General features: G+C 29.9%; 2 protein-coding genes and 1 long non-coding RNA gene across 5 annotated transcripts in view; 1 reads left to right on the top strand and 2 right to left on the bottom strand.

Moving 5' to 3' along the window:
* Window positions 1-11,152, bottom strand: part of LOC132913295 (filamin-A) — a 53,983-nt gene extending 42,831 nt beyond the window's left edge. Inside the window, exons 1-2 of one of the 3 annotated variants that reach the window (XM_060971528.1) lie at window positions 11,003-11,152; window positions 5,653-6,011 (exon numbers count right to left, since the gene is read on the bottom strand). In XM_060971528.1, the coding sequence (XP_060827511.1) occupies window positions 5,653-5,992 (340 nt within the window). In that variant the 5' untranslated portion in view covers window positions 5,993-6,011; window positions 11,003-11,152. Of the gene's footprint in view, window positions 1-5,652; window positions 6,059-11,002 lie in introns of those variants that run through there. The other 2 variants (XM_060971527.1, XM_060971529.1) reach the window with 2 other exon arrangements.
* LOC132913311 (uncharacterized) lies at window positions 783-1,856 on the top strand. The gene is made up of 3 exons (XR_009659358.1): window positions 783-869; window positions 964-1,506; window positions 1,578-1,856. It is a non-coding gene; the product is annotated as an uncharacterized LOC132913311 (long non-coding RNA).
* A 768-nt stretch (window positions 11,153-11,920) lies between the features above and the next one.
* On the bottom strand, window positions 11,921-14,529 carry LOC132913304 (succinate--CoA ligase [GDP-forming] subunit beta, mitochondrial). Its single transcript, XM_060971557.1, has 6 exons — window positions 13,987-14,529; window positions 13,655-13,754; window positions 12,989-13,584; window positions 12,671-12,805; window positions 12,295-12,423; window positions 11,921-12,169 (listed from the first exon to the last, which is right to left on the bottom strand). Exons 1-6 carry the CDS (start codon window positions 14,183-14,185, stop codon window positions 12,057-12,059), a joined length of 1,272 nt encoding a protein of 423 aa, XP_060827540.1. The 5' UTR covers window positions 14,186-14,529; the 3' UTR covers window positions 11,921-12,056.
* Between the last annotated feature and the right edge of the window lie 300 nt (window positions 14,530-14,829).

Below are 14,829 nucleotides of genomic sequence, written 5' to 3'. Positions count from 1 at the left end.
GATAGATTTATTCCTAGAATAAACTAATAACTATTATGATCCTACCTCTAAATACAGAAATAACAACAATTATCTTGTAAGGTTGGAAATAAAACTATGTTTTCGTCAAATATTTGATTGAAGTCGGATCAGTGAGACTGTAAATCATAAAACTAGAAATAATCTTTGAAATACAGACTGTAATTTCATTTTCACTGGGATAGATTTTCATACCATTTATGGATTAATTTGAAATCAAGAAAACAGAGAAGATGGGTCTGTTAGATAAGAAGTAGTTGTTCTCTATATCAATATTGACTCAAGAGAGAAACTACCGAGCTCTTATCACGGTCAGGGACGGTAGCTAATACCACTATATACACACACGATCGGTGTAAATATGATCTACGATTAATTTAACATATTATTTTTTTATTTCGAGATTAGTATGTAACAAAACATTGATTTCTTAATAAAACATTCACCGATGAAACCACTCAACTTGTAAATAATTTTTTGTAAAAAAATGAGAGAATTCTATGTTGAAAAATATGTATCTTTATTAGTTGGAAACCTGATAATTAAAGAAATATTCTGTCTCGTTCTTTAAAACATTTGCTTCTATGTATTTATGTATCTAATAAACGATATTTTCTATTTATTTCGATTTATTTCGATTTTATTAAATCCATCTCTTCGTTTTCATATTTGAAGATACAAAATGTATGTTTAATTGAAAACCTGCTTTAAAGAGCATTTTACGAACAGATATAAAATACGCGCAGACATATTTCTGACATTTCCGGCCAGGAATAGCCATACAGTGATACAATGGCTAAGAAATGATGCTTACACATCAAAATGAATCAACGCTAGTTCTGCGAAAGAAAGTAATTGCATTTAATGCGAAGTATAGCTGAAAGAAAAATAGTTATTTGTTATATTCACCATATTTTATATTATCTATTATTTATTTTATTTCAGATCGCGTCAGCCATGATTTGCTGTACTTTATTACAAGATATACCACGTTGATTAGACAACGTCAAGTTCAATATTTTTATAAAGGGATTGTGTCACCTGGTATGTCCATAAATATATATATTATGCGCACGCTATGTCATAATAGCTTGTCAGACGTAATCAATATTCGCGATTACACAGTTCGCAAAATTTTTTTTTAATCACGCTCTAATTTTATATTCGGCGATGAGTCATACGAATTTCTATCGCTTCAAACTTTACAATCTTTAGATTTTGATTGCAATGCCAACATAGAAAACAACTCGTAAACATATTTATTACAATTTACAATTGACACCGAATAAATGTATTTTACAAGCAAAAATATGGACGAATCAGAGTTGATATTCTTAGCACGACAGTGCTGCCGTACAAATAACAAAGGAGCAAATGGAAGCCTATATATTATGATAATGACTGGTGCAAAATATTTTAGGCGACTACATCCTCTTTCTCATATTAGAAATGAGACAACTATAGAGTACCATTTGAATCAATATCACGGTAATTGCATTCGCTTTAATCAATTTTGGCAACTTCGCGGTAACCTGAGTATCTGACAAATTTATTTTCAGGAAAACACGTTCGCAACCTTGTCGGTTCGATTAAAATTAGATAAGAGTTTTCTACGTCGCCGAATGTGATATATAGCAATTGACGAAAGCCATGAACTGTATAGCAAAGAAATAATCCTAATTCTTCCAATTTGAATGTTACATTTTGGTATTTGAATGTTCAAAGGACTTGGAATACCTTTTTTCTCTTCACAAATGTATCTATTTAAACGTTGACCTAATTAAAATAAACAAGAAAATGATCGTCAAATATAACTGAACAAATTATAAATGTGAGAATTATGCTTCGTACACAATAGTCTTCTGTTTCGAAAGAAACTTCTCTATTCATACTATTCACAATAGAGTATCTCGTGTTACGTGGTTGCTATTTACACAGATCCGGTATAATGACGAGTATATTTCGAGAAATTATATCAAATGTAGTTCGTATCTGTGTACAGTGTGTTAGGACTATCCAATAAACTATAGAACATGGAGAAACGTACTATACACATATGTGTTAGTACACTTAGAATTCGCTTCGATCTCAAATTTCATAACGCAAGGAAACTGATTCCAGTTGATATAAATAATACACGAGGATCATCATAAATAGCAACAATTGTGGTTTAATTCAATCCTCATTATTCATTTGTTGACTCGGTGTTTCATCCAAATTTTCATCCAACTCCCAAGTTCTCTCGTTGTTATTTGGTAATTATAAATTAGTTGACATCAGATATTTATACGTTTATGGGAAATTTAGATAATGTACAAAAATTCACATGACGACTGTACACGATAACAAATGTCTGCTTTTATACTATTTCTTCAGTTGTAGATCATACAAATCTGAACTTCTATAGGCAGTCTAGAATTAAAGTCTAATTACTCATTTTTAGCAATTATGTTTGACAGAGGTAAGATGAAGTAATGTACGGAGTCAGCGATGCTTGGAAATCGTCTCCTGCACGAGCTCCTAATGCGCGCTCAATCCATGACGTAACCGGTTAGCCACCAATGACGTCATCGTCTAAACTCGCCGCGGAATACGGTCGAGGAAAACGTCATGGGCACTCGAGAAGAAGCGTGATCGACAACTCAATACATATAAACAGTGGATTTTTTAACGAATTTCTACGTTTGTATAGAAGATAAGATAATGATACTAATATCTTGCATGTACGCTAATTCTTCATACACTTTATAAAGAAATTCTAAACTCGCACGAGGAAATACTTTTATGTGATAAAAATATTACTCATTCGATTATTTTTCTAAAATTCTTTCGAGTAATTAGAAAGAGCAAGTTTCTATTTTCTACTTCATCGTAAAGGGTAGGTGATAAATTTATCTACATCGCAAAGTGCAACAGTTATAGATAAACTATTACTATATGTGTATATATATATATATATATATATATATATATATATATATATATATATATATATATATATGTAGGTAAAACAAAAGAATAAAAAGAAGAAATCCAGCGCAATGAAAAAAAGTAAATAAGAAGTTTCATTAACAAAAGATTGTCTTCTTTAATATCGTACGATAAAGATAATTATCAGAATGAATAAAATAATTAGTTAAAATAATGCCACAGCAGATGCGCTACGACAAATATAAATTTAAACGAATGACTTCAGTACAAACGCATATTATACATGAAGTTAAGCGGGTAAAACATTCCATGCCGTGATAACCAGTTGTACTTTAATTTAAGAACGTATTGATAAGTTATAAGACGGAAAAGAATGCCATTATCATTTATCCTCGTGACAGTTATTGTTATGTTTCCACTAAATTAACACATTGTACAATTACAACGAACGAAAAGATTTGTTTTCTGATTTCATTTTTAGTCGATAATTTATAAATATACACACACACGACTAAAACATAATTGATTTAGAATAAAAATGAATTACGTGGACAAGAAGTTTGAAGAGTATTTCTCTCGAAATTTTTTTAATTTTGAGAAAAGGCTATCTTATCGGGAGAAAGAGTTTAGCATAGGTGTACGCAAACTGAAAGCAAAGATGACGTCCCTTGTACCTGAGCAAATATGACCTTCACCTCATCGCGCGCCTACCTACCTGCCTTCCCGCCTACTTTCCATATCTCCCTCTCACTCCCTCTTCCCGCTTCCCAAAATCACTTTCAAGAGCAAACTATTTATAATTTTTAGAATTATTTAGATATATAAAATAATTTACGTACATGAATATACTAATAAATATGTATGGCTACCCAGCAGAGATTAGTCCTTGAAAGAAATTAAAGATTCACGACTGTCATAAAGAATGGATGGAGCACGTTTTATATAATTGCCCATTCCCAGAAATATTTAGTGGGTACAGGTAACAAAACTATCGCTATATTCCTATCCTACAGATTTTGAAGTATTTCAATAAAGCATCATTGATTCGAGGATCTTCTACTATTCCGTGTAATTATCTCTATTTTATTTTCATTTTAATTATTACATCTTGTCCTACAAAAAATCTTCCATTGAAAAATTTCAATATTCATGTGAACTTTCCTTTCTCTTATGGAACTAGCCGTCCCAACCATGAAACTTCTGTAGAAATGCTATTCAAGCCACCCGTTAGAGAAACTAAGTCAAATAGAAGCGCAGCTTCATAAAGCGCGAAAATATTTTTTACTTCCTTGCAATGAGTCATATTACAAGAAATGTAAATTATATTTTTACGTTATCTCTGTTCATTAATAATATAAAGTATTTCAAAGAAAATACGTACGTATATTTATCTAACGTGAAATGAACCCCCCCCCTAACCTAATCCTAACCTAACCCCAATTAGAAATTAATTTACAATTGGTTTTGCTAAACGTTGTTACACCAGAAAAAAAGGAAAGTGATGACATCTGATAGAGTTAAACAGAACTTGAGATATCCTTTACAATTTCGTCGATAACAATATGTGTACTATAATAACATTGTCCTCGTTCAAACTTTTATATACAAAATGATTTTACTTTCTCTTGCAACACAATTCTCTCTGTATGTCAAAAGCATATACGAAACGTGAAACTATTGTATTCCTTAATATTTTACGTCGATTCGTTTGACGCGCACAAAATTTTGTAATGAGCTGAACAAACCACAGATCACGTAAAAATATTTCTTTTCGTGTTATCACTTCATCGCCAGTCACGTAAGGAGATACGTCTTTTCTACGTTATTAATTAATCGTTGGTCACGTACGACTTCTTTTTAAGAATCTAACTGTTTCCAGTTACAATAGCTTTTCGAATATGAAATTTTTAGATCTAAATACAAGTTGACAGATGCGACGCGAGATGCCTACATATATCAACGAAATCTCAACTCGAAAATTAAAACAAAATGAAACAGTTCACACGGTATTTTATGACATAAAGTTAGAAAACTGCAACATCGTGCGGCCCGGAGCGAGGTACTAAGCCCTTATGCCCTCCAAAATGTCTCAAATTATTTGTTTCGATCCGCGAGATATGTAAACTTGAACTCCTAACCGATTTTACGACCTCACTATACTATACCTACCTACTTACATTCTGTTTAGTATCATGATTGTAATTGTATATTTCTATCCGTACATGTTTACAACAGAAGAATAATATATTATTTAATATGTATAAAATCTATCTCCAATATAATCCAATATAATAATATTCAACATTAAAAATTAAATGTGGGGAATGAATAAAATTTATACTACCGTCGAACAAAATAAATTTGTTAAAAGGACAAACGATAATAATTACATTCGCTTAAGTACACCGAGATATACATAACAATAATAGTTAAAGTACTGTCAAATATGCTTTACATGTATACTAGTAAGAATCACTGTATATGTATATTTATACAATGAAAGAAAACTACGTATCACATGTACTCGTTAATTTGATTTATCTCATTTTCTTATTCCTAATTCTTTTTCCCTGCTTTCTTTCCTCTCCGTTCGAAAGGGAAGAAGGAGAAGAGAATGACTCAAACGAATGATATGAACGGAGAAAAAAGCGGAACAGAGAGAAGCCTAAATGAGACAACAAAACACGAATGTCAGCCACTCACCGATATTAACGATTCTTATTCCCTCGTCGTCCAAAAACTTCAACGCTACCGAAACATTTTCCAATTTCTGTGACCTAAAGACGGGCTTCTGACTATGCTTCGGAAGCTTCTTCTGCGCGAGCACCTCGATCAAACTGATGAGTAGAAGACCGTTGGACAAATCACACTCCAAATCATCGATCTGTCTGTTCACCGTTTTCAGCTTCTCGTTCGCCCATCTCGTAAACGTGTTTTGCTGCGTTCGTTTCCACTGGGCATCCTCCAGCAAATCTTGTTCGAACATGTCGTCGTCCTCTTCCTCTGCGTTCTCGCACTTGACTGACTTATCGTTCTCGCACATTTTATCGGCCGGTTCGCTCCTACGGGATGACATTGGTAATGGTGAGAACGATGGTGGGGCGAAAAGTAGAAAACCTTGTGTGTGTGTTCACACGTTGCTGCTCCGTTCACTGTAATCTCCCCTCTCCTCTTAAACCGAGATGAGCTCGCTATACGCTCTACCCCGTGTGTCTTACTCACTTTCTCTCATTTTACTGTATCTTCTCTTATGCATGCACATACTACTTACAGCAGCAAAAGTATCGGTATTACCTTTCAATGAAGCGTTTTTTTTTTATCAACATCTCAATTTTATTTTTATAGTGTCAAGTTTATATGCAGTTATACGAAAGTAATTCTAAATTGTATAAAAATTAGTATTAATTAGTATGTATATGGTAGAATAAATGCAATAGCATATCAATAATATCATATAATAGAGAGAAAGAGAGAGTAGAAATTTGTAAATCTGTAATACGTTTCCTTTTGCACGATAATTCTTTAATCAACCTTTGATACTTTAATCGTTCAGTTACTAATTATATACATCATTTAAAAGATATGTAAATTAAATGCCAAATCGTAAATTATAGATAGTATAGATAGTATTAGGACAAAATAAGAACAGTATAACAATGTTCGTATTGCCTACACGCAAAATATCTTTATCTTAATTTGCAAAATTGTACTTCTTAAAATTCGATTTCTTTTGGTCTCCTTATAAGGAACTCTTTTAAAAAAATGACACGCATCAGAATTATTTTAATGAATATACAATTTAAATAAATGAATTTAATGAATAATGAATATAAAATAATTTATTACAAACTACTAGAAAATTGTTATGAAATAATGGAGATATCTACATATTTCCAACTATGTCGGGGGGTCAAAAAATTATTGCCACAGTGTTGTGAGATTCTTGCAACCGTGCAACTTTGGTAAGCAATATTTCTGCTTATTACTTGAAATAACAAAGATATTTGAGATGAATAGAAGTTGTAAATCATTCCACATATCGCACAGGAACACTGTAAAATTTAATCAATACAAATACTAATTATCCCCATAAAGACACAAGACCGAATGAAATATTTGTTATAATTTATTATTAGATATTCAGTCACGTAATACGAATTACTATCTAATTCCACATTATGTTACATTAGCGAACTAACAATTAAATAACAATTGCACTGTATATAATTTCCCACTTGGTGCAATTTTAAAGTTTATCCCTGTCAAAGTTACAGAATTAAATAATAAAATTTGACGTGCAATGAAATATCTCTCATACGTAAAACTCGACCCTGGTAGTATAATAAAGATAATAATATATGGGATATATAAGGTATATAAGATGTATAAGATATATGTATTTAACTGTATCTGAATGACCAAAAAGAAACTGGAAATTGTGTCGCTAGCGGATAACATCCGATATAGTAAGTATTGCAACACAATGTCCTTTTGTGGAATAGTCACCTTCTTCTTCCTTTTCGGAAACGATTCCAGTTTTAGCAGCGGACCTTACGTTCCTTTTCAGCCAACTTGCAATCAAGAGTTAGGTCAGTGATTTAACCGCCAAAAAAAAATGATAATAAATTGATATACATATCCCGTTCAAAATACGAGGTTATAGTGAATGTATTATTTAAAGCAGGGATCGAAATAAATAGCTTCCTCCGTTCTTTTTTTTTTTTTTTTTAAATTCTGTTGATGTTTCGTTCAAGAAAATATCTGTTCCTGTGGAATCTTTATGGAAAGAAATATTACCCTTAGAAACTTTTTTATAAAGCGTTCTCATGCAACAGATACTTAAGAATATATAGAATGAAAGTTTCATGAGAACCAGTTATCTTAGGACGTGTATTAACAAAGATTTCAAAGGTACCAAATCATTAGACACTAATTTTACTGAACAATGTAACGTCATATCATTCATATGCTTAGTGAATAGAAGATATGAAAATCATAACATGATTAATTCATAGTTTCATAAGTATTGGCTAGAAAAGAGAACTTGTTAAGAACAATACTTGGGTAACATGTTTTTCAACTTAAATACACAGAAATACATAACAGTTCTACCATATAATGTACAGATAATATTGTATATATAAATATATTCTGACTGTTCTTTTCAAACAAGCCTTGAATTATGAATTATCTACATAAATATTACAAATAAATAACATACTCGGGATATCGATTTAACTCTAACGATAATCTAATATTATTATAATACTATTCATTAAATAGTATTTGGTATTACAACAAAATATCAATAACAATTTGAAACAAAATATTTGTTCCCATTGGAACTTATAACGTAAGGACGTTCTCCAAAAAAGTTTCACGGTGTATATTTTGAGTAGAACCTATTCTGAGGTTCCGTAACTTTTCCGGTCCCTAATTTAAAGACTTATATGTATTTATAATTGCATGACAACATTGATTAATGGATTAATTAAAGGATTAATCTCTTAGATTGCAGTATATTTTCATCCAGGACGTCTGCTAGTGGATATACATTTTTTACTATGCGGAGAACTGTTTTTAAACTGAATATCACTTGGTTGGAGGTGTCGCAAATTATCAAGAGATAATGAAAAATAATAAATTTTCTCGTTTTCTCGTTCGTGGTCGACTTCAAAATTCCAGATTCTAATGCATATTTCATCGGCTGTATGAGGTGACCGCTCGCTCCGACTAGTTTTACCGTGGTAGAAATAATGGCATATAAGTTTCGAAATTTGGCAAGCGAACATCTTCCGAAATACTACTGCATATGATATTGCGAGAGATTATTATACCACCCTATCCTGTTGTCGTTATTAAAAGAAATTCAGTAATTAAAATGACGCATATTACATATTTTGTGTTGATATAAAACGGATAAATAATTCTTTATAATGGCCGATTTTATTGTATGAATGTATTTGGTATTCGAATTGAATGTTTATCAGTAAGAACAAAACTCTTACTCCTGATCCATATTTAACTCTCGTGATTCAATGTCTAAGTAACTGTGACTCATCACACGTTAGTGACGGACCTGTTTGTGTAGCCGCGAAATGACGAATGCATAATTGTTAAGAACGGATCATCGACAAACAAAATAGTTGTTTGTAACATTTGAAATCTACGAAATGTATTAATTGGGTCGATAAAATCATTGACTTAATTGTCACGTGTGCGATGTTTCAAAAAATGATAAATTTGTTACGAATATTTTGATGGAAACCGCCATATTAAAACGTACATGAACGTACGAATTTGATATTTTACATACGCTATGTTAGCTATGAGAAAAAATTACAGACACGTGAAAATGGAATCTATCTCGTCGATTTCAATGATCTTGAAATATTTTATGAAGGTCAATGTTCTGAGTAATCTTACACAGAACATCCCACGCAACTAGGACAGCTACACCTTTACGAAGACACGTTGTTAAGTTCCTTAAACATGAATGACAGAAAGAATGAAAGACCAAAGATTATAAAAAGACACATAACTAGTGTATTAAATAACGTAAGGAAATTATGGGGAAATATTTCAAGTGCTATGGAGAAAATAATTTTGCAAATTCCAAATTCTAACATTTTTTAAATCGATAGTTTAAACAAATTGTGTGTGAAATATAATACTTCCAATCGAACTACACTTTCTCTCTCTCTCTCTCTCTCTCTCTCTCTCTCATGTATCATATGTAAAACTACATGCAATTTTATAAATATCCTGTAATTTTGTTTTAGTTCTGTTCAAGATAGATAAGCTAAATTCAATGACTCATTTACTTGATCGCTAGCAAAGTGAAGCTTGTATTATAAAATAAATCTATAGTATACATTCGCGTACACATAACTTGTAAACGGTATGTAACTTACAAAAACGATTAGAATTTCAAATAATTAAAATGTCAATACTATAAGAATATGCACTATATGTACATGTATATTGTATAGGTGTACGTAAACGAGGTTAGGCATTATTTCAAAGTTTTGCCATTAGATTCTAGATAATTGTGAAATAGATAATCTGATCAGTGTAATAGGAAATTAATCAATTCCATGCTAAATTACGATGTGCCTCTTGCAAGTCAGAGCCAAGGTATTTTTAGAGTACGTAGACATACGTGTCTTTTTTCCAAGGTCTAATCTTGTGTGCGTGCAAAAGATAAATTTTATCGTGCGAAATACTGTTCAAGTTAAAAAGTACACAATGTGAGTACTTATTTCATCAAAGTTCACTGAATAGAACAGATTAAAATGAATAGAGAAATAAAGTGCATAGACAGTGGCTGTAGACAAATTTTACTGACACTAGTTCCGATTAATAAAAATTAGAAATTGATTAATGGTATTTACTTGTATTAGCAATCGTTTAACTAAAATGCTTCTGTAAAGTTTTAGAAAAATATTGGTAAGTGACGAGTTATTGAAAATTATTGCATAAAAGATTAGCAATAAACCAAGAGGAATGGGAAAAGATAAAATTATTATAACATATTCGCAGATTATACAGTATGAAATAAAGTTTACCACGACGCTACATAATCTTACTTCGTAATTTAAATTGAATCAATCGTTAAAAAATTATACTTTCCAATATCTATTATCTTGCTATTTGTAACGTCAACGAACTTAAAAACCGCTGTACGCATTTGTCGCATGTTAATTCTCAATTGTTTCACTCACGTGGCATGCATATCATTTCATATCATTATCTGAAGTATAAATTGCCATTCATGCAATCACTGATTAACAGCGTTCATTAAAACACATAGATAAGAATCTTATTTGCAATCTCAAAATCATCGGTTTTGATTGAAAGTATCAAATTATGTAGCAAACAAGTAAACACTGGCGTGATAAAGGATGCATCTTCTCCCGTAAATGTAAAAAGCTTTTTAATTGTGACAAAATTTCTTAAAATTATAGAAGAAAAAAATGTATAAAATAAAAGTTAACAACTGTTTTTCTTTTCTAAACGATAAACATTGTTAGAAAAATACTTTGCACGCTACCTTATTTACAGGATAAAATGGATCTATTAATAAGGTATATATTCGCACTAGTAATTCCCTTTCAAATATGATTTACACTTTTACACTTTTAATATACATTAAAACACAAGCACAATTTACATTTAAACGATGTAATAAAGAGAAGAAACTCTTTGCACTGTTCGATACGATTTAGAAAGGTTTACTGACGTTTACCGCCACCGAATTTGGAAGAGAGGGAAAATGTACCGAACAAACTCCGAGAATAGCTATCCCCTCGTCTTCAACCCTCCCACTCTGGCTAGCAAACTATATATACACACGCCGATCTGTCTGTTTCTCTCGCTATCCCTTTTCCCAATTCCTATTGTCCATTGAAACTTTACCATTTTATTTAAACCTCCTATTCTTACTACAATGTCCGTCGAACTTTAATTCAATCTAATGGCATCATTAATATTTAATAAATGCCTATAGAGTAGTCGTCCTCTTTCTGACGATAAGAACATTCTTCTATCAGATATAACAAATTTTGAAGTAGAGATATAAAAAACTACATATGTTATAATCATAAAAGACATGTTTAATGATTCTTATAAAATTATAAAACAATATAAAATTAGTTTATTTTAAAAGCATTTATATAAATATATTCCATTTATTTATTTATTTATTTATTAAAATTGTATAAAATATGTGCTATTATAAATTAATAATACTTGTTTAAGGGTATTAATAAATTAATTAATAAGAATACCTATTAACGAGAACAGAGAAAACACCTATAACAAAAGGAATACGATATAATAATGGAAAACAATATTTTGGTATTAATAATAATAAAATATTTAATTCAGTCATTGATAGAACAAACCACTTGTTTCACGAAAACGTAAAAAAGATACAAATTAAAAGTTTACTTAAATAATTTACAAACAATAAACTAAAATAAACGATATTATTTTAAAAAAGAAATAGAAAAGGTAGTCTTTGATGTGTTAATATTATCTAGATATGTACTTGAAGCAAAAATTCCCAGTCTTAATAGACTTAATACACAAGAATGTTACCAAACTTATGTTTTTGCTGAAGAAACTGCTTTTTTTGCAGCCTCATCTAAATCATTTGCTGTAACAATTGATAACTTGCTCTCTGCAAGAAGTTTCTTTGCTTCTGTTACATTAGTACCTATTTTAAAAACATAGTGAACATTATTAAATCATATAACAATAAAAATAAATAAAGAGATAAATAAATAATATCCTATAAATTTTGTAACAAAATTACATAGTAAATAATAAGGAAATAATTACCTTCTAATCTAACAACTAATGGAATTTTAAGCTTTAAATTACGAGATGCCGCAATAATTCCTTTTGCTATTGTAGCACAATTTACAATACCTCCAAATACATTTACAAGAATAGCTTTTACTTTTGGATCTAGAGATATCAAACAGAATATTTAAAGTTATGTGAATATAATTCACAGAGATAATATATCTGATAAAATCATTAATTAAATTTCTTAAAGAAATATAATAAAATCATGGAAACACATTACACAAATCACATTCACAAGTTCGTGAAATCTATTCAGGCCATTATGTTACATATATAAAAAATAGAAAAACTCCAATTTTTTTCGATTTTTCGATTTTCCTACGAGTTTATTATAGTGCATACATACCTTCACTAAGAATTCTAAATGCTTGATAAACCTGATCCTCTTTAACACTTCCACCCACATCCAGAAAATTTGCTGGAGATCCACCATTTAATTTAATTATATCCATAGTAGCCATTGCCAAACCAGCACCATTGACTAAATATAATATATAATTTTGAATTTTATGTTAATTAAGAAGAATAATAATATTCTGTTCAAAATACTTTACATAAATTTTTATGAATTAAAAATTAAACAATGATTATTTCAAAAATTATTCCTTTCTTATATATATATAGTATAATATAGTAAATATTATTATCATATTATTAAACATACCCAAACATCCTATGTTGCCATCCATACCAATATAATTCAAATTGAAACGTGATGCATCTGCTTCTCTAGGATCTTTTGTACCACTGTCTTCTAAAGCAAATAAATCTTGTTGCCTAAATTCAGCATTATCATCAAATGCTATTTTTGCATCTACTGCTATAACTTGCTTATTTGTAGTTTCAACCAATGGATTAATTTCAACTTGTAAAGCATCAATATCTACAAATAGTTTCCACAAATTTTTTAATTCAAATATTGCTTTCTGTTGTATTTCTGAATCCACAAAACCAAGAAATATGCTAACATCTTTGGCTATCTCATCATCAATGCCATAGTATATGTCAAGAGGTATTGTTTTTATTAATTCTGGATTCTTTTCAGCAACTGTTTCTATATCCATACCACCTGCTGGTGAAGCTATTAATACAGGACCATTGTGTTGTCTGTCCATAAGAATACAAATGTATGTTTCACGTGCAATATTTACAGATTCTGCTATCATAATTTTTTGTACCAATATACCATCTTTTGAAGTTTGTTTTGTAATAAGACGGTGACCTAACATATTTTTCACAACATCTATGACAGCTTTATGACTATTAAAAAATATGCAATAATTAGTAATACACATACTTTTCTATTATATATCATACTATCTACACTTACTCTTTTGTAAGATGTACACCTCCTTTGAAACCATTATCAAACCATCCTTTCCCACGGCCACCAGCTAGTACCTGAGCTTTTATAACATATTCATCCGCACCTATAAAAGTAAATAAAATTGCAACAGCTTCATTTAAAAACTGAAAGTATAAAACATATCTGTGTGACTAATAATAATAGACTGTTATAAGATTGAACTAATGAAGAATTAAATTTTGATAAATTAAAATGCTATAATCAAATCTGTATCAATAATTTATTATATCTTTATACAAATGATAATTAAATAAATAAGTAAATTAGATATATTAGAAATAGAGAAAAATACCAACTTATTTTTTGTAAAGCAGAATTTGCTTTAGTTAGATCATCCACAATAGCAAAATTTTGTACAGAAACTCCACAATCTCTTAGGAGTTCCTTACTCTGATATTCGAGTAGATTCAAGCTTCTCGTTTGTTTAGTATTAAATTTTAAAATTTTATTCAACACTTGACTTGGACATAACTTTCGGTTTATAAATCGTAACATGTTTAACTTTAAAAATAAGACTTTATAAAATAACAGTGAAAAATGTTCTTTATGAAATCTTCAATACTATTCACGATTCTCAGTCACCGGCATTAATTCAAGATACAATTTATCTCTGCAGAATATGTTTACAACAATTCTTTACAAAATAGGAGTTATCATTTGTATCTTAAGAGTAATCATCGGTTTCTAAAATTAAACTATATGCACATTATCTCAAGTATAACTACAATTATCTCTTATAACCTCTATATTAAACCAAATCTGTATGTATCGACAATAAACTGATATCTACTACCAGACTACTCTATCTGCTACTACGTATTTATATATAATATTTATCCAAAATATTTTATAAAAAATGAAATACGCGATATTTAAATAATAAAATATAAACTTTTTATTATTTTAATCCTCGCAGTATATGTAATATTTTTAATATCCAGATTAATAAGATCAAATATTAAATTTAAACTAGCTAATCATATTTTTAATAAAGCAAATAAAATAATTACAACTTTTTTATTTGAATTTTATTTCGAAGTCTCTAGAATCATTAGTAATTTATACTTATACTTTTAATTTAAAGATCTACATATATAGTTCTAATATAATTATAGAAAATATTCTCCACAATTTTAATT

Source organism: Bombus pascuorum, chromosome 13 (genome assembly GCF_905332965.1).
Source record: "Bombus pascuorum chromosome 13, iyBomPasc1.1, whole genome shotgun sequence".
NCBI lineage: Eukaryota > Metazoa > Arthropoda > Insecta > Hymenoptera > Apidae > Bombus > Bombus pascuorum.
The sequence above is the reverse complement of the archived record's forward strand: the minus strand, read 5'-3'. Positions and strand labels throughout refer to the sequence as shown.

Bases quoted from the DNA above. Each gene is read 5' to 3' on its own strand.
- LOC132913304 (XM_060971557.1), bottom strand. From the start codon at position 14,185: ATGTTACGATTTATAAACCGAAAGTTATGTCCAAGTCAAGTGTTGAAT. The intron at 13,585-13,654 runs GTAAGTGTAGAT...ATTTTTTAATAG, and splicing joins GGTGTACATCTTACAAAAGA to TCATAAAGCTGTCATAGATG. The intron at 12,424-12,670 runs GTATGTATGCAC...TGATATCTCTAG, and splicing joins ATTTAGAATTCTTAGTGAAG to ATCCAAAAGTAAAAGCTATT.